The 19,443-nt window shown below is 54.0% G+C and overlaps 2 protein-coding genes across 7 annotated transcripts in view; one reads left to right on the forward strand and one right to left on the reverse strand.

The window, feature by feature from the left end:
• The window catches only part of USP42 (ubiquitin specific peptidase 42), a 71,885-nt gene extending 62,600 nt beyond the window's left edge, over window positions 1-9,285 (forward strand). For 3 of the 4 annotated variants that reach the window (XM_038539480.1, XM_038539479.1, XM_038539481.1), the window contains 5 exons: window positions 56-150; window positions 2,012-3,511; window positions 4,506-4,807; window positions 7,138-7,181; window positions 8,275-9,285. In XM_038539480.1, coding sequence (XP_038395408.1) covers window positions 56-150; window positions 2,012-3,511; window positions 4,506-4,807; window positions 7,138-7,145 — 1,905 coding nt within the window. In that variant the 3' untranslated portion in view covers window positions 7,146-7,181; window positions 8,275-9,285. The remainder of the gene's footprint in view (window positions 1-55; window positions 151-2,011; window positions 3,512-4,505; window positions 4,808-7,137; window positions 7,182-8,274) is intronic. The other variant, XM_038539482.1, reaches the window with a different exon arrangement.
• A 201-nt stretch (window positions 9,286-9,486) lies between these two features.
• The window catches only part of CYTH3 (cytohesin 3), a 105,412-nt gene continuing 95,455 nt past the window's right edge, over window positions 9,487-19,443 (reverse strand). For 2 of the 3 annotated variants that reach the window (XM_038539484.1, XM_038539485.1), the window contains 7 exons: window positions 18,455-18,567; window positions 18,201-18,349; window positions 17,896-18,008; window positions 12,905-12,983; window positions 12,746-12,817; window positions 12,515-12,669; window positions 9,487-12,147 (listed from right to left, as the gene is read on the reverse strand). In XM_038539484.1, coding sequence (XP_038395412.1) covers window positions 12,075-12,147; window positions 12,515-12,669; window positions 12,746-12,817; window positions 12,905-12,983; window positions 17,896-18,008; window positions 18,201-18,349; window positions 18,455-18,567 — 754 coding nt within the window. In that variant the 3' untranslated portion in view covers window positions 9,487-12,074. The remainder of the gene's footprint in view (window positions 12,148-12,514; window positions 12,670-12,745; window positions 12,818-12,904; window positions 12,984-17,895; window positions 18,009-18,200; window positions 18,350-18,454; window positions 18,568-19,443) is intronic. The other variant, XM_038539483.1, reaches the window with a different exon arrangement.

A 19,443-nucleotide genomic window follows, 5' to 3' on the forward strand; every position in this document is an offset into this window, starting at 1 on the left:
GCTGGCCACTGTCCAGCGGCAGCAGGATTTGAAAGAGCTGTGTTTTTTATTATAGTTGATGCCTGTTCCTCTGCCTCCTCTCCCAGAAGACAAAATCTTAGAGACCTTCAAACTCAGCAACAAGGTTAAAGGCTCGACAGAAGAAACCAGGTAAGACAATGACAGTGAGGAAAGGAAACCATGACCATGTGCATGCGCGCTGCTATTTTAACTCCGCACACATCTCATCATGAACCTTTTGGATCTTGGAATGATTTGAATCATGATCTAGGGAATTTGTTAAGTGCCTCTGAGAAAAGGAAAGGAAAAGTTTATTGGAAAAATTACCATTTTTCCATGAAAACGATGTCCTTGAGCTAACACTCTGTTCTCCTGCCCAGCCCCGTCTCTCTAGCTTAGGAACATTGCAGCATGCTTCCTGAATCTGCCCCTAGCGCTGTCTCACTTCATCCTTCAGTGACATATGTATGAAGACTCACTAAGGTTGTAGGGCAAGATTTCTTGACTCCATCATGTTGCAAATATTTTATTCTGCTCCTTCAAGAATCCTTAAATTGCAATCATAGATACAGTCTGTCTCTACATTTAATGTTTTGTTTTATTTTTTTAAATCAGTACATTTCCTAGGTATCATTTAACAGGGGTGAAAGACAGAAATATATAAGGCAGTGGCGTTTGGGTTTGCACATGTCCGGGCGGGCCCATGCTCCTGCACGATACCCCGTGTGTGTTTTTAGCTGCACACACATTTGCTGTGAGCCTCACTGTGTGGAGTGTGGCCTGGTGTCTGGAGCACAGTCTCACGCACACATTTCACGGTCAGGGGTATGATGTTCTCGTGAGGGACTTTTGGTGACATTCTAATTATCTCTGGATTTACACAGTAGTTGTGTTCCTGGAAAATGTCATGTCCATGAAAACTGCCAATGATACCATAACTTGGGGTTTTCCCCCATGTGGACGTCAGGATGTGGGAAGTGGAATGCTAACTCTCTCCACTCCCCGCTGCCTTCTTGGCTCCCTGCCTGCTAGTGCTAGTAAGGCTCCCCTATCTCTGTGACAGCCCAGGATGCACCCCACATTTCAAAATGGCCCCTAGGAGGTGGGCTATACTTCCTGAACAGTGGTCAGGAAGGTTTAGTTATTGAAACGGAGTGGAGTAAATCTGTAGGCGAAGAACACTCCTTTCCAGTTGACCTTCAAGAGGGGCCAGTGTGAACCCTGTCACTTCAGGGTTCCTTTTGTTCCACTCTTGTTCCTTTCCTTGTCTAGTTTAGTTTGTCCTGTAATGTCTTGTACATGAGGATTACCTTTGTAGATGGTTGTATACACAGAACCACACACAAACTATAACTTAGTGGATGTAGCTTTCCATGCTGGCTTGAAAATCTCATGGTCACACTTGAGGTAACTTGTCTGTACTGATCGCACCTGTGTTCTCTCTCCCAGGTATTCTCTCACTAACATGGGGCCCCTGTGGGGCTTTCCTTGTTTGCTGGCAGTTTTCATTAACCTCGAGCATGCCTTGGGAGCTCTGTAGTGGTCAAGGGCACACAAAGTTCATGTACTGCAGGAAGGTTTTCTGAAATCTCACTAATTCCTCCCAGTTCGTAAGTTTCAAGGAGGCGTTGGTTCTGTTTGGAGGCAGTGACTCTACCTCTGAGGCTTGGGAGAAACACAGAGGAAAAGTTAGAGCCTTTGGTCATCATTTGATTTTTCTGATTATTTGCAGTTAAGAATTAGACGTGTATCTGAAAACAGAAGGAGCCTGATAACTGCAAGATTACCTGAAAAATGGGGAAGTAGATAAGCCTGATAGAGAATTTTGTATTTTTATTTAATGAGGAAAAGAGAAAATTTGAAGTTTCCAAAAATGATAAGCCTGGAATTGAGCTCCTGCCAGATAGGTTAAAAGCATAGATTATTTAGTAAACAAATGTTTTGAAGTTTTTGTCCCTGTGAGCCATAAAGCAATCAAGCCAATGACTGACTTATTGATTTCTTTGTTTTGATGGGGCTGCAGTACACCTGGACCAGAGGAGAGTCCTGCAGAGGGTCCCGGTGCGGAAATGGAAGCTGGCAGCCCCTCTCCAGATCCCCGTGAGAAACTGGAGACACTCACAAATCTTAGCAGCAAGCTAAAGAAGGCTCTGCCACCCTTAGACCCCAGCGTCAAATCTACCAAAGAAGAAGTCTCTGAAAACATTTTAGCAAAACCTGAGGAGTCTTTGCCTAGTGCCAACACTCTTTGCAGCAGCACCAAGAATACCACGGGGGACGATGTGCTCCCTAAACTATCTGGCCCTGGGGATTTGATGGACGACCAGAGCCGACCACCCCAGGCTGTACCTGGGGCATTCATAGAGAGCCCACGGGCCTCGGCTGCTGTGGAGACAGTGGGGGGTTCAAGCCCAAGTCCCCCAGTACGTTCCGAGGGGGCCTGTGAGCATGAACTCTTAGTCTACATCAGTCGAGACAAGTGCACGGACACGGAGGACCCTCCCAGGAGCACAGGCACAGCTGTTGAGGACTTGCCCTCTCCCCAACTAGACAAGATGACAGAAAATCATTCAGAAGGGGGCCCCGAACAAAGTAACAGTGAGAAATGTGAAGAAAATAAGGTTGGACAGAAGATTCCAGATCATTCTCCAGTTAAGGAAAAAATCAGTATCCTCAGAAAAGTTGATCGAGGACATTACCGCAACCGTAGAGACCGTTCCTCTAGCGGAGAACGTGCACGGGAGAGTAGGAGCAAAACAGAGGACCACTACCACAAAAAGCGCCACTCATACCTGCGGGAGCGGGCCAAGCAGGACCGCTACAGGACGGAGCCCTGCGGAGGGGCCCAGCACCACCCCTGTCACAGTGAGCGGCTCAGCCCTGGTGAGTACCGCTCCCTGGGCCGGTACAGCCACCACCACTCCCGGAACCGAGGTGGGTCAGACCAGGACTGGAGCAGATACCACCACTCAGAGAGTGAGCACTCCTGGGGCCGGGAGAAATACTACCCGGCCAAACTGAGGTGGGACAAGTGCAGGTATTACCACGACAGGTACGCCCAGTACACAGCCAGGGAGACGCGTGAGTGGAAGCCCTTCCACAGTGCCCGTGACTACACCAAGGCAAGCCAGTACGGCAGCCGGCCCTCCAAGGACTACTACAAGGGGAGGAAGGGCTACGAGCCGGTCGCCAAGGGCAGGGAGCGGCACCACTTCAGTCCCCGGGCCGCCCCCCATGCCCTCCTCCCATACCCCGAAAAGTACCCCCATGAGAAAATTGCACTTGTAGCTGATGACGCCACCTGTAACCTCGCCGAGCGGTTTCATGAGCACGAGAACGGCAAGTCCCGGAAGCGGAGATATGACAGCATGGACGACAGCGATGGTCACATTGAGAAGAAGGCCTGGAGGGGCATACAGAAGGAGCCCTTGGAAGAGCCCAGAGCGAAAAAGCACAAAAAATCAAAGAAGAAAAAGAAATCCAAAGACAAACACCGCAGCCGGGATTCCAGGTGAGGGTGGCCTGCATACGGTGGGAGAGGCCAGGCCGTCCCCATAGCCTGGCAGAGACCCACGCAGGGCAGCTCCGGCAGTGGCGGCAGCAGTGGCAGCTAGATTCGTATTTCCCATCCTGTGGGTTGTGACCTGCTACCTGCTAGATCTTGACCCAACTCTGTGCTGACACTCCCTTACTTCATGGTACCGTAAAGTGCCTCAACCTCCCTTTGTGAGATGGTGATACCAGTTTGGGTCCGTGCTTTCAGATCTGTGGGAGGAAGCATGCCACGGTCTGTACCTGAGAACTTGGGAGTCTTGGACTTCGTGACTGGGGTTAATACTCTTACTTGTCAGATGTAGTTACATTTTATTACCTGTTAATGTTTTCTTGCAACTCAGAGGCCACTGGGCGGCAGGTATAGGGAGCCCGTCCCCCGCTGCTGTGCCCACCAACGGCGTGGGTCTGAGTGACCACTGCTTCCCTCAGCCTTGTCCGTCTCTCTGGCTCCATTCTCTTGAAAATGACTTTTCAGTGACAAGATGCGTGAGCACAAGCAGCAGTGCTCCGTACCCAACACTAGAGACTTGACGTCTGTTGAGATGGAAACCCTGGGGAAAGGTCACAAAGAGCCTTAGGGAGACACACGGTTACCCGAGGGAAAACCTCCTTCCCTCCTGTGTGTCTGAATCTCCTGGCAAAAGTGTATTTTCCCCTCACCCTCTAGTTTCAGGAAAAGGTAGTAAAGTCCTTCCTCTGGACTTGTGGCCAGCAGCTGTAGCTCCCGAGCGGAGCTTGAGGCAGTGGCAGGTGGGGTCCAGGTTAGGGAACTCATACCCTGGACCCCAACACTTCCTGCAGTGAACACAGCACTTTTGTACTTAGGTAGGCTCTTCACCGGTGTGTGCGTGCTGAGTGTCTGCTGTGGTGGGGGTAAAAGCCAAGGACCAGGCCTCTTGGAGGTGGTTTTGGTTTTTTGGTGGTTTGAGTTCTGGCTTATTTCTCCACAGGCATCAGCAGGATTCCGATCTTTCAGTAGCATGCTCTGATGCCGACCTCCACAGACACAAAAAAAAGAAGAAGAAAAAGAAGAGGCACTCCAGGAAATCCGAGGACTTTGTTAAAGACTCAGAACCGCACCTCCCCAAGGCCGCCAGCCATGAGACTGTTGACCGTTTCCGGAGACTGGACGGCACCCTCCCCCTCACCGACGGGCTGCCTCTGGAAGGTGTCGGGCCTTTCCGTGAGAAGAGAAAACACTTAAGGATGGGAAGCAGGGATGACAGGTGTCCTCTGTCTGAGTGTGGCCAGGGTAAGAGGAGATACTTGGAATTAAGAATATAGAAATGATTTCTTGTTAACAGAGGGGAAGAAGCCCTCAGATGGCGGAGAAGGCCATGCGTTCCAGCGGGAGCCCTAGTACCTGTCCGCTCCCCCCTCGGCCCCCAGCCGCACGGTCCCAGCTACCGGCCGAGGCTGTACATGTGCCAGCAGCTCAGTGACGCAGACTGGCTCTGCGGGGCCTCTAGCGACACCTCTGGAGGCTGGGGCTCTGGCTGTGTGTGTCTCATGAAGGACCAGGACTTTTGTTTGTAAGCCGTTTCTGATAGAAATATTTTCAGTGTGTTTTTTCTCTCCTGAGTCTTTAAACCTCTTGTATTCTGAGTATAACCTGAAACTCAGTTTGAGGAATGTCAGCTGTCGGCCCTTCGTGGAGCCGAGGCCTTGCAGGTGCTTGTACTGTGGGACCCTGGCTCTTGCCGAGTGAATCCCTCCGGGCTGGGGGCTGGGGGGCTTGGATTTTTACCACCTTTGCACCGTGTCTTCCGATGTCATTCCATACCCCTCTCTGCTCTGACTGCACTTAAAGTAGTCCCTCTTCCCATTCTGATTTGTGTCTGTGGCCCTCGGCTGTGGGCACCCACAGGAGCCAGGGTGCTGAGCAGGGTCAGCCAACTGCAGCCCATGGGTGCCACCTGTCTCCATGTGGCCTGCTGCTAAGAAAGGCTTTACAGGCTTTAAATAGCTGGACAGTTCTGAAGGAGGACATTTCATTGCATGGGAGGGTTGTGTGGACCTGATATGCAGCATCCGGAGCTGTGCTTGGGGTGAGCCAGGCCTGCTCAGTTACATGGGGCCACACTGCCCTGGTGAGTGGCTGCCAAGAGCCTGAATGGTCCCACCCAGAACCTGGTTATGCTCTGGCCTTTTGTACAGAAAGCTCGCCCACCCCTGCCCTAGATGCCTGAGGTGCGCTTTCAGGACTTTGATGGTTGCCCAGAGGCCCTTTGGTTCTTGACTGTGTTGTGAACTTGAGTGGGACATCCTGTGTTTTGGGGGCAGACCAGTCCCTGCAGTGGCCCACTGTCCTTGTGGCTGTTGAGTGAGGAGGGACAGACAGGTCCTAAGGGTTGGCATTAGAGAACTGGACACCGTGAGGGAGGTACTGTCCCAGTGGGAAGGGATGTGCAGTGTGACATGCCATGACATGCCCAGGGGGCACGGGATAGAGAAGAGTGGGAAGTGATGCTGGACTGTTGTCTGCTCTGGGTTATTTTTTATTTAAAGATTCTATTTATTCATGAGAGACACACAGAGGCAGAGACACAGGCAAAGGGAGAAGCAGGCTTTCTGCGGGGAGCCCAATGCGGGACTCGATCCTGGTTCTCTAGAATCATGCCCTGGGCTGGAAGCCGTGCTAAACCACTGAGCCACCCAGGTGTCCCTCTGCTCTGGGTTTTTTAAAGAGATTAATTATATGAATCTTCAGACTGGTTTCCCATGAGCATTTGGTGATTTGGGTAAGGGCTTGGCCTGATGAAGATGGAGTCCTTTCTGACCTCTCTGGTGCTTGGGAGGAAGTGTAGTGGGCATCATCCAGGGGATTCTGCTTTGTTGCCAGAATCTTCCCGTCCCAGCTGCAGGTCTAGGCCGCGGCGCACAGTGGAGGGCGGCTCCCCCACAGAGATGGTTCTAGAGGGAAAGCAGGCTGAGTGTGAACCTTGGTAGTTGGCATTTGGGGGCCCAGACACGTCTCCAGGGGTGCAGTCAAGCTTTGTGTCAAGTGGTGGCTGTTTCTGTCCTGTCCGATTACACTTGGTGGCTGGTGTGCTGCCAGCACTTCTGGGGAGAACAGACTGAGGAACCCATGTGCCGTGTCCCTTCTGTCCTCCTCAAGGACAGGGATCACCTGCTTGGCCTTCCATGCCCAGCATCCCTGTCTTCTGAGAACTCCAGACCCCCTTGCCTGCCTGCCTGCCGCGCGTCCCCTCTTCTTGGCACGTTGACTGCTCACCTCTCAGATGCCTGTCCTCGGGCTCCATGAGACTCTCACTTCAGTGTCTCTGGTCTGAGATCTGTTCTGTCCTCCTGTTAAAATGCTGATCAGTTTGATGGACTGAAAGCAAACTGTTCCCACAGAGTATGTATGGCTTTCGCTCCCCAGGCATCACATAAAGTCTTGCTTTGAGGGGTAGCAGCGTGACAGTGTACGCCTGCTTGTCTTGTGCGGGGCAGGTGTCAGACACCCAGCCCCCGGGAATGGGCTCTAGATATAACCACTTGATGCAAGCACACAGCACAGGCACGAAGAATTCTGCAAAAACAGTATTAAAATCTCTTTCCTGATTCTTTGCTTTCTAGGTGATTGAAAACTTGGCCTCAAAACAAAAAATTCACTAGTTATGGTAAGCAGCTTTCCTGTCTGTATATTTCATACTTGTTTGTAGAGGCACCAAGGGGGACACACACAGAGTTCGCAGCCTTGGGGACACAGCCAGTGCTGTGGGGAGCAGGTGTGGGAGGTGCCTCGTGAGGGAAGCAGACTCCTCTGACCACCAGGCCAGTGGTAGAGCTGTGCTTAGACCCCTATTCGTCAGTTCTGGCTCTGAGATGGTGTCCCTTAATCCAGGCGGCACCACCTGCTCCCCCTGCCTCCCCTTATGGTAGGAAAATGAGGGAAAGTTGAAAGAAAGCGCAGGCGACAAGGATGGAGAAGCCCCTTCCTCCACCTTACCCACTGGCCTGAGGGGCTCCGCCCACACACAGGCGCCCGTCCCCGTGCTTGGGGCACAAGGGGCTAGCATGCCCCACACCTGACACGCTCCCCAGCTGGCACAGCGTCCAGGCCTGGAGCAACAGGTCCCATAAGGACCTAGAAATCACACCGATTTCAGACAAAAGGAACTTTGTGTTATTGGAATGAGGTTGGATACCTTCTAACAGATCAAAACTTTGTCAGTGTCTAGTGATTGACTACTGGAATTTGATCCATGGCCGTGGGAGATAGTAATTCACGTCTGCGGTTCAGGAGAATGTGCCACCTTGCTCTGGAAGGGACTTCCGTCCAATGTGTGACTTGTAGTCAGCAAGGGGGTGGGGGGTGAAATGGATTTCACTGTATTGTCTACCGAAGATTAACGTGCAACTAATGCTTTCTCAGTGTGTCTTAAGGAAAAGACCTAAGCCTAAGTAAGGAATTAGTCTTCTCTAGTGAAAGGGAATTAATTGAAGGAGCGAGCCGATTAGCGGTGGCCCGGGCTTGGCGGGCCCAGCAGGTGGCTCCCTCCGCACGTCTGGCCCGGCAGCCCCCTTCCTGTCCTGCCCTTGGAAGGAAGAAGAGCTCCCCCAAAAGGCCTGGTGCAGCTGTGCTGACAGGAAGCCCACGAATGATTGTCCCATTAGGGATGCCAGGCCCTGCCCGGCCCCCTAGCCCCGTGGCCCCTCTATCCTGCCTCGGGAGGTACTAATGCGTGCTGCTTGCCGCCTCTTGTCTTTCAGATCCAACGTGTTCAACAGAAGCCATCCCCAACCCAGCTTAAATTATAAATATAGAAAATAACTTTGTTCAAATCTGCGTGGTGCTTCTTTAGTAAATACTGTACAGATTTTACCATGGAGAACTTTTTTTTAGTTTTTACCTTTTCTTAATTACCCTTATTCCAAATGGACGAACACTTTCTACAACTGCTGACCATTGTAAAACACCGTGTATATAAATCCCATGGACAGTAACGCCCTGGACTGGAACATCTCAAATGCTGCTTAATCAGACTCAGGTGGACCGCTCGCATTCCATGGAAAGCTCCTCCCAGTTAGACATCCGGCGCGAGACCAGCCGGGAAACCATGGAATTATTAAAAGTACAAACAAACTGACAGTGTGTATATTTAATTTAAAGACTTATTTAAAGATTCACGAGCTCTCAACTAGACTTGAGAGCAGTCTGTTTTCTGTAATGTCTGATACTAGAAACTAATTTGCTTCATATTTTAGTTGTATTCAAGATTTGAAAATGTATTTTATAGACAAGTTCTGTTTTTGAACTTTGTGGAACTATTCCAATCAATTTACCAGTTATGATGAGTATTTACATTATGAATGTATAATCCAAACATTATTTGTAAAGCCTACAGTATGTTTTTATTACTTAACACTTTTTTATACAGTGTCTCTTGTCTTGACTATGATATTGGAGTCTGAGTTGTCAGCTTGGTCCCTTAAAGTTTCTAGTTACAGACAAAATCATACTGTGATTTTATTTTTAATATGGATATGCTATCAAACTGTGATACACTTATAATTCACTGGTCCTGCATCAGGAGATGGAGTGGGGAAAACTGTATTTAATACAGTTTGTATCTGAATAATCTGTATGGTTTATACAGTTTGTGTTGTTCAGAGATGTCTAAAGTTTGATCTTTGTTTTTTTAAAGATTAAAAAAGCACTTGCCCCACTGTAAATATACAGCATGTAAAATTTATATAGTATATAAATGGCAGCAAATTAAACATTTTGTGTCTTATTCTTTACTGCTGTTTCTCCCCTTTGCTTACCACACCTTTCTTCATCAACTTTTTCCTGCTGCCTTGACTTTCTTAGCCTCTGGAGCCCAAGCTACAGCCTCCCTTCTCGGCCTGGGAGGACGGAGGGACAGGGAGAGGGTTGCCCGACCCAACCATCTATTTTAGAGGACCAAGTCACAGACCATCTTGTTTAAACAATGCATTTTTAATTTTGTGAACACAGTATTTGCAATTTGACGGCCATACACCTTCCATTTTTACTATTCATTTTACAACAAAATATTGATAGGGTATTCATGCAGGTGGTGGGAGTATATACACTGAATAACAAACACTCCAGAAAGCTCTATGTACATTATTTACATATTAACTATTTACCGTAAATAGAAATGTCTAAGAAAAAATAAGAAAATGTGAAATCACAACGTGTGGTTTCAGGTCTACAACAGACCTAACTTCCCCAGCAAAGCACATCTACGTCAATAATACGCATTTTAACTTTAAAAAATATGCATTGCTTTATATGAAGCATTAAATGCTGCTTCACCTATAAATAGCTCCTATTTTGATTCAGTTTGGTACCACATTAAACTGTTGACAGTTGTTCCATGATCCTGAAGACGCTTGCCTGGGTCCAGGGTCATCCAGTTAAACCTCGAGCGTTCACGGAGGCCCGCCTGGCGCGCCCCCCCCCCTGCACTGCCGCCTGCCCTTGGCCTCAATTCAAGCACGCCACGCAGACGTGGGGCGGGGGGGGGGGGGGGGGGAGGCTGAGGTCCGGGCGGCGGCCTGGACGGGCCTGCCCGCAGGTGGAGTGGGTCCGACGGCTGGTGTGCCCGTCGTGTTAATACTGTCACCACATAGACGGGGAACGAGAGGATCTCCCGTAACATGGGGGGCAGGTCCCACGGATTCTAAGCACCGCGGCCTCTGCCTCGCTCCTGGGGAAAGAGCCATGACCGGGGAGGAACAGTTCCTACCGGGCCTTCCTGAAGCTTGCTTCTCCCAACCCCGCTGAGGCCAAGCCCGGGGCCAGAAAGCCCTGCTTCCCCAGGGGCCTAGCTGGGGCGGCCGCAGGACAGAGGGACGCTCTCCCTCGCGGGAGCTACCGATCGGGCCGCCGCCGCCGGGGCGCTCTTGAGCAGCGCTGGGCCCGGGCTCCAGGCGCCGCGTGTCCGTGGAAGACCGGAGGCCAGAGTTGCATATATGCCGGCACATATACTCGCCTTTCTCAAAAACTACAGTTTCGAATTTGAGGTATCAGTACAGTAACAAAGCCTAAAAGCTTGGGAATGAAACAATCAGTTCAATGCAGGTCAGAGAGTCCTGGGCTCAGACCCCTTTGCATTTAGTGGGACTTAAAGCTACGTCAAGGTCAGCGGCGTCGAGGCCAGGGGCCCGCAGCCGGTCAGTTCCAGCACCAAGGCAACTCACAGGAACAGTCACTTGTACTTAACATCTTCACACAGGTGCTCACGGTCTGAGGGCTGCTTTCTGGGACTTGCATGTGGCACAGGACGGTCCGGGGACCCACCGCCAGAACAGCCGCGTGGGCCAGGGGGTTCCATCCCAAAGACCCAGATGCAGCGTCCCAGCACACAGCACCCCAACCTCACCCACCAGCACCCCCTGTCCTGCTCGGAGATCCACCTTCCCTCCGGCAGCCGCCCTGAGCACCTACCATGAGATCAACAGCAACCTGACAACTACCTGATGGTGGATCCTCTGAAGTTCCACCACCAGTGCATATGTGGGGTTTTACACTATTTACAGGAAACCCTCAGTGCCCCGTGCCTTCATCCCACAGCGTCCTCTCTCCCTGCTCGTAGCGAGAGAGTAAGTCTCTGAAAACATGGAGTAAGGTTCGTTCTCGTTATTTGTCTATATGTGTTAGGTTAAAAGATCTGGTCAAATTATCATCGGGTCTGTAAAAAGTATTTGTTTTGCCAACAGGTTTTCAATAGCGAAGACTGACCCACAGGGAACCACTAGCTGGCGGGCCACACAGGCCAAAGCAGCTGCTCCGTGGGGCTCAGCACCCGGGCTGCGCAGGACTGCAGTCACAAGAGAAACACCCAGAACCATCACTTCGATGTTAAAGATCTGCCTTTTCAGAGGGTACTCTGTGGGGGCACAAGGTCTGCGCTGAAGAGTAGCCCTGGAGCCTGCCCACCCCCTGGAGCCCAGCCCTGGGCCCCTTGGGGGCACCGAGGTGCCTGCCCCTCTGCACTGCACATGTGTGGACAGAGGTTTCCTCAGTGCATGTACTTGTGTCCTGTACTTGTGCCCAGGAGTTCTGTTTATAGCTGCCATTCTAAAAATACTGTTAGAAAGTAAGTATCTTTTGTTATAATTTCAGAATATAAAAAGGCATATAAAAGCTATAATCCTATATATCTGAGAAAAAACTCTGAATAAAAAAGTGGTAGCTTTTCCTTTCTTGTCCTGATAGAAAACGGCGGCTTCTAGAATGGTGAACACAGCCACGGGGAGTGCGCATGTGGCCCGCGGGGCACGAGGTCCTGTCCACGGAGGCGGCGTTGGGACGCGCGGGCGGCGCCCCGCACAGAAGGCCCCTCAGAGCACGGGCCGCGCCCTCGGCGACCCCAGAGTGGCGCCTCCGTGAAGCCGCCGCCCGGTGCAGGCGCTGCCTCCTCGGGGGAGGCGGCAGGAGGGCGAGGTTGGGCCCAGGGTGTCTGTACGGGGAGGCTCCCAGTCAACTTTCTGCTGCGGGATTTCGGCTTCCACTTTCACCTGTTGCGGCCAGGAGGGATCTATTTCTTATTGGCAATCCTCCTCTTCCTCGTGGCCAGCATGTCATAGAAGGGATCCCTGCTGATGCTTGCTCTGGGGACAAAGGACAATCCTGAGGGCGGAGGGCGGCTGTAGCGCGTCTCTGCAGCCAGGGGTCAGGCCCGGCACACAAGTGTGCATGCGCTCAGGCAGTGCTGCGCCTGTGCAGGCACTCCAACGCATGCAGGCGTACACACTCATGCGCGTGCATTCCCACGCATGCATGCCTACTCGTGTGTGCACACCCACGTGCAAGCATTCCCACTCGTGCACTCCCACATGTACCGGCATACACTCACATGGATGTGCACTCCCACATGCACACGTACACTTACATGCATGTCCTTCCACACGTGCAGGCGCACACACTCGGGGACAGGACGGGGCCCTGGGGCTCTGAGCAGGGGCTTGGGGCACGCACCTGATGGATTTCATCCACTCTTCCTTCTCCTCAGGGCTCGGGGCAGAGATCCGGTACACGACGTGGTTCCCCTCCACCACTCGGCCGTCCGCCTCCGTTTTACAGGCCTTGATGACCTGGCCCTTATGGCTCGGGTTATAAAGCTCGAAACAGTTCTGGTGGAGACAGAGGGCCGTCACCCTGCGCCGGGGCCACCCAAGGGCAGGGGCAGCAAGAGGGAGCCCCGCTTACCGGTTTCCGGGGGTCCTCCACCTCTCTGATGCTGAGGTTTTCCAGGGGAATGATGCCCCTGGGCTCCTTGTCCTAGGAGAGAAGAGCGCATGGCCAGCCTTGCTCAGGTCTGTGCCAGGGGCCTGGTCCCCGGGGCACCGCAGCCCGCCCCATACTTACTGTCGTGTACTCGAAGTAATAGAGGCAGTTGTCGGTGAGGATGAACCACCGCCGCTTCCAGGTCTTCACCCGCCCTCCTAGAAGCAGAAGGACCCCGTGAGTCAGAGCCCCAGCTGCTCGGAACTGGGACCTACAGAAATTACCATATTTTCAGAAATGCCACCAGGAACCAAGCTCGGTTTTACGCTCCCTTCCTCGTGAAAACGTTGGACATTCCACTCAACACTTAGCCAAGGCCTAGACAAGCCTTGTGGCCTGGCTGGTGACAAGCGGGCGCAGGGCGCTGCCAGGGCCCCACATGCACCCCCACCCGGGGCCATCATCGGCGCCCCTACCACGGCCACGGCCACCTGAGCCCCCTACTAAATTCAATTGCTCTCCAAACCGGCTTTCTGGAAACGTTAGTGGTGATGAATGGGCTTAATATCCCCGCATGGAAATGACAACAGGATGAAGTCAGTGCCACTCCCCGGGCCTGTCCGGGTTGTAATCCTGTTACCTCAGGTCTCTGGGTGGCCCTGGGATCCATCAGGATCAATTATTCCTCAGTCCGGGGAATTACTCGATTGAATTAATCTCTTAACAAGATCAAGACACACATGTAAACACACACACGCGCGCACACACACAGCTCGTCTGCATCTCTTCTCCTTTCACTACAGAAAAGGAAATCTTTTACCCTTAAATATTCAGCACAAAATGGGCTTCAATTTCCAACCCTGGCTTCTGACATAAAGTTCAAGAAAACACAATCTACGAGAAAAACACACACATGGTAGCAGGATCAAGCGGTACGTGGGCAGGAGTGGATCTCCCTACTCTGTCTCGCCTGAGGTGGCATCCGGGCGCAGCTCACCCACCTTTCTCTGTTATGTGAGCAGGTGAGGGCTGTCGGGGCTGAGGGACGAGGGTGTGCAGACAGGACGAGGGGAGGAAGGCTGTGTGGGTCACGTGGGGGGAAGGGGTCAGGAGGGACAGGAAGGCACACTTGCCAGCTTCCCAGTTCAGCCTGGGGCTGAGGCAGGACGGCCTCCCAGTCATAATGTCTGCAGAAATCCAGGCAGGGAGGACACCCCACTTCAGGGGGAGAGGCATGACCACTGGGATTTGGTGCCACTGGGCCAGGTCCCAGGGAGGTCCCTCTGGGATCCCTCAGCCCTGCCTCACTGAACAGACATTGGACCTCCTCTGGACGGCCGTGGGCAGGCCAACATCTGACCGGAGAAGCTGGTGTGTGGGATGGGATGCCTGGCAGTGGGGACAGGGCCTCAGCTGTGCGGGGAAGGCAGGCCTGCTATGTCTCCCCCCGTCTCTGACCGACACCCCCAGCTCCAGCCACCTCACTACTGCTCCCTGTCTGAAGGGTCTGTGTGCCTTACCCAGATTCCTGTTGCCCCCTCCACACCCCCAGGCCTACAGACATGTCCCCTCCCCATCCCCCAGTGTCTCTCTGAGCCCCAGCTGGACCCCTGCTCCCCACACCCCTGTGCAGCTACCCTGAGACTCTCGGGGCTTCCCTGGAATCCTCTGCTCCCCCTGGACCAGGCCTCATCTGTTCTTCTGAAGAGCCAGCACAGAGCTGGGTAGAGGAGCCCTGTTTATTCTCCAACCTCCCGAAGCACCCCAGGGAAGCCCAAGTTCACAGGGCAGGGACCCAGGAGACCCCTGTCTCAAAGTCCTCCAGTGATAGGACAGCACGGACTCTCTCCAGGTACATCCCCTGCCCCCACGAGGTCTTTCTCTGGCCCCTGTCAGCCTCACCACTGTCTCCAAACAGCAGCCACAGGCGTCCCTTGAGAGGACAAGTTCATCCCAGCTCTTGATGTCTGAAGCTGCCAAAGGCTCCCACCCCCAGCTGAAGACCCCAATCCCTCGGTGGCCTCCATGGCCTCCTCCTGGCTCCCCTCCCTGCCCCTGCCCTTCCTTCTGGCTGACATGCCAGCGGCAGCTCCGACTCTCCTGCCAGCACCTTCCCTCTGCTCGCCCCACAAGCAGTTCTTGGAGAATCCTCCCAGGAGTCCTGCACCATCCACTTGTCCAGCACCTGCTCTTCTGTCCACGCTCCTGTCACTGGGTCACTAGGTGGCGGTCTAGGTGTTCCACTCACCTCCAGGCCCCACCGCAGGCGGTCCAGGAAGGCTTCTCAGCACTTTGCCCCTGGGCTCCTGCCCCACTGCTCCTGCGCTCAGTGGCACGTCCAGGGGAGCCCCAACCCTGGTCCAGTTGTCACAGCCAGAGGGCCTCCCAGCCCAGCCGTAGGTACCCTTACAGCTCAGGGCCTGCCCAGCAGGGGCAGGCATGGGGAGGCGGCTACACTTTTGGTGTTGGAGCCACCCCAGGTTTTGCTGCAAGGGAACAGACAAGCTCTGCATATGTGTGTTCCTGGCTGAGCTTCAGGAGATGGGGATGGACACACACACACACACACACACACTCACTCTCTCTCACTCCTGCAGAAAGGAGCCTTGCTTCTCCACCCTGTGAACTTCCTGCTAGTTCCATGGCCGTTCCATGGAACTAGCACACAGCATGTGGGCACACGGCATGTGGGCACCCATTACCCTGCAACAGGTTTTCTGCAGGACAGGTCAAGTCTGATCCACGTTCCTGTTTTCAACACAACTGATCCATTCTCAAAATTCAGCGACTATAAGGCCTTTACTTGACCATCATGAAGAAATGCTACAATGCTCCCATGCTCTCACAAAGCATGCAGGCCTTTTGAAAGTGCCACCTGCCCTAAGACTACATTTTTTATGAGAAACACAAAGCAAGGCCACCCGGTGACCTCTGTTCCTATCTAAGCACATGCACAGAACACACGCTGTTTCCTACCCTTGTGTCATAGGTCTCTGGCCAAGCACTTCTGTGTCCAGGCCTCGGTCTGCCCTGTGCTGGATAAGGGCCCAGAGCTAACCCAGGCCAAGCTAACGCATCTTTAGCATCGGCTTCCAGCAAATTTACTGCTTTCTTGGTCTTCAGAGCCCAACACCAACCGGCTGCCCCTCAGTAGCCAGGCCAGTGTCAATACTGCGGGGAGGCGGCCTGTGGGCAGGATGGTCTCCAGGCCTCAGCAGCTCTGGAGAGCAGACCAACCTGGGGAAATGTGCTCTCTGGACGGCTACAGCTCTGTGAACACAGCGGGTACAGAGGTTGCCTGGGCCAGAGGGAGGCAGCAGCAGGCTTGCTGGCGCTCTGGGAAGGTGGCTCCTGGGCAGTCACTGGGCTGGCCAGCTCAAGGTCTGGGCAGTACCATCACTGCTAGGTCTGTGACAGCTAATGAGAACACCAGTGCCATAACTTACACACACACACACACACGCACGCACGCAGCGGCGGAACATGGAAGGAGCAGACTTTGGTCCTCCCACCTACCCGCTGTGCCACGGCCATGTCTGGCTGTATGGGGCCCCTTGGGCACCTACCCAGCACCCAAGCCAGCTCTGTGGCCCCTAAGGGTGCTCTGGGCACTGCTTACATGTACAACCAGAACACAGGTTGGAAAATAAGGCCTGCTGTGCCTTTACCTCCCTCATTTTGTTCTGTCTTTAGAAGCAGGAGCATCTCCCACTGGTGCTGAGGCTACACCAACTGCCAGGCAGGCTTGCACTGTCACTGTCACCGTCACACGAGGGGCATTCCCTGGCCGTGCAGGAACAGGAGGGACCCAAGTGCAGCTGCTGGTGTGTCAGACACATCCCTCCTCTGCCCTCACCCCAGGGCCACAGGTGTGACGTGACCTCAGAGATGCATCTCGAAATCCATGAAAGCATTCAAGTCCACGCTTAGGGCTCTGAGTTTGCAGACAAAGATCTAGAACTCCCCTAACTGGCAGCACAGGCAGAGAAGTCAGAGCAAGACCCCAAATCAGAATGGCTGAGCCCCAGCACACACCTTCATGCCTCTTACCCACACTTGATTAAAAACACAAAGTTGCCGGACTTCTTGATGTCTTACAGTATGTTCTCAGAGTGCCCGGATGGTACACAGTTGTCACGTCTCACAGGCTCTCATGTCACAGTAAGGCAGAAATCCCAATCTCCCCAGAGTAAAAACAAAACAAAACACCCCACCCTAACAATTCATTAAATTGCCCAGAAAATATCAATGTTTCTGTACTTCTTTGTCAATGGTTAGGAAGCCTTTTAAACATTTCCGGATTCCGTCCAAGGGTGGTGCAAACATGCGCTGTTTGGTTAGTATGAGAGGCAACCGGTGATGTACGGGAATGGAGCAGGCAACCAGCAGTCTCGTGGCTGCTCAGGCCCTAAGGACACTGAGGGGCAAGCTCGTTCCCACACGGCATTCCCATGCGCTCCCGGGCGCAGAAAGGCTGGCATTCCAGCCATGCCTCGCCCGGCCCCGGAGGTGTAGGTGTCACATTCGCTGCACCCTGCATGAAGCTAACCCCGGCAAGTCCAAAGCCACATGGGTCAGATGAATGGCAGCCACAAATCAGAGCTTCACACAGACCAACGGGGGAGAGAAACTGAGAGAGGAATGAGCAGCTGGGGAAGGGGCAGGAAGCCACTGGGTACGTACCTCCTAACGCAGAACAAGCAGGGACAGCCCGTCACAGAACAGAAAGGTGGGAGCCACAGGCAGAAGGAAAACAAGAAGGCACATTTAAACCACTCATCAAAAATCAGCCACACCAAACCAAGAGAAAGGCACGCAGGTTCTCGCAGTAAATGCACCTGCCTCTGGTACAGAAAACTGCTTGGGTCTATCTGGATGCTAAGTGAGCAGTTTTCTCGGACGCTCGTGCAGCCCGGGCGTTACTCTCCTGCCGTGGACACTGACAAGATGGCCTCGTTCGGACAGGGCAGGGCTCAAAGCAGCAGCCATCAAGTCTGGGGCGTGCGGCCGGCTACCGTGGGCGGACTCGGCCCAACAGCCCTTGCTTCTAGCGGTTCTGCCTTTGGTCGGGGGCCTTGGGGGCCGAGGGCTGGGGGCTCCGAGCGCGGGGCCCACCTGCTGGCCGCCACTCACCCAGCTTCAGGAGCCAGCCCTCACGGTCAGGGTTGAAGAACGTGTGTGTCAGGTCATTGCCATCATCCTCGGGGATCTTAAACGGCTCGTTCTTGATACTCTCGTATAAGTTCTGCGAGGAGCACGGGGACAATGGTCTCAGGGATGCAGCCGGGGGCCAGGGGTGGGGAGGGCCCAGTCAGCACTGTGTCCCCGAGGGCGCCAGGCTCAGCGGGACCAGGGCCACGAGGTGCCTGAAGGTTAAGGGGCGGCGGTGGCAGCTCCTGAGGGGCGAGGGCCAGTTCCGTGGAAGAGGGAAGCTCACCCGCAGCAGCTCCTCCGGGAGATCCCCTCCCTCATTGATGCCACGGTTCATGGTGACGAAGCGCTCAGCCGTGGGCTTGTCCCGCACATTGTGGTTGTGGAGGCTGGTGTTGAGCATGATGATGGCAAACGACAGCACATAGCAGGTGTCTGAAAGAGGACAGAGGGAGCCGGGGCGCTCAGCCGCCTGCCCGGCCAGAGGCACCCCCTCCACCCGGCAGAGGCGCACAGTGCTGGGGCCCAACCCTCACCGACCTGTGGACTGGAAAACGCCCGGGTTGCACAGGCAATAGCGGGACGCAAACGCCTCCATCATGCGGTCGATCTTCTGAGCCTCCCCCGGAAGTCGAAAGCTCCACAAGAACTGCCTGCGAAGACACCAACACCAGGGGATGATGGTGTCTCTCCCTCTAGAGGACCCCCAACCAGGGAATGCTCCAGGCAGCCCCTGGATGGCAGAGGGAGGCACTGGGGGCAGAGCCCCAGGACCCGCAGGAGCAACGTGGCGGCCGCCACTTGCTGCCCTCAACTGTCCACCCAGGGACAGCCGGCACCACCCGCAGGAGCACGTCGGGGACCCCTGGCTCCATCCAGAGACTGACCAGCTAAAAGAAAGGGAACCCTGGCTGCCATGACCACACCCCAGACTCGCCAGGCCTGTGTCTCTGTGTTGCAGAGTTGTCAGCACCTCCTTCAGCCCAGGCCAGCTGAGGCACCGAAGAGGACAAATGGCAGACAGCAAAGCCACCCCCAGCTCTGTGCAACTTGCGGAAGCCGTATGGGGACAAGGGCCAAGAGCAGGACAGAAACATGGTCAGTCACACACTTTGCAGCCACAGAGCAGGAAGTAGTCGCAATGGAGACTGCATGGCCCTGGCTTGGGGGACAGCCATCGGAGCCTCAGCTGGGACACCAGGAAGGAAACCGGATCCTCTTGGTGGTGCAGGAAGAGCAGAGTGTACAGGACGATGCCTCGAGTGGACATCCAGAGGGATGACCTGGCACCTCTACCATGGTGGCCGGCAAAACCTCAGGGCCACACAAGGGCCATCCTCTTGCATTCACCCCTATGACATGTAATGATGGCTGGCTTTGCCTGGACAAGGCAGGGACTAGAGGGCAGCCTCTGACAGCAGGCCGTCCACACGCTCCCCACCCACGCTGGGGCGTCCACGAGGCAGGCATCTGAGATCAGATGCCCCAGGAAGCAGACCCATGCCTAGGCCGCCCCAAGACTCTGCTGC

This window comes from Canis lupus, chromosome 6, assembly GCF_011100685.1.
Source record: "Canis lupus familiaris isolate Mischka breed German Shepherd chromosome 6, alternate assembly UU_Cfam_GSD_1.0, whole genome shotgun sequence".
Classification (NCBI taxonomy): domain Eukaryota; kingdom Metazoa; phylum Chordata; class Mammalia; order Carnivora; family Canidae; genus Canis; species Canis lupus.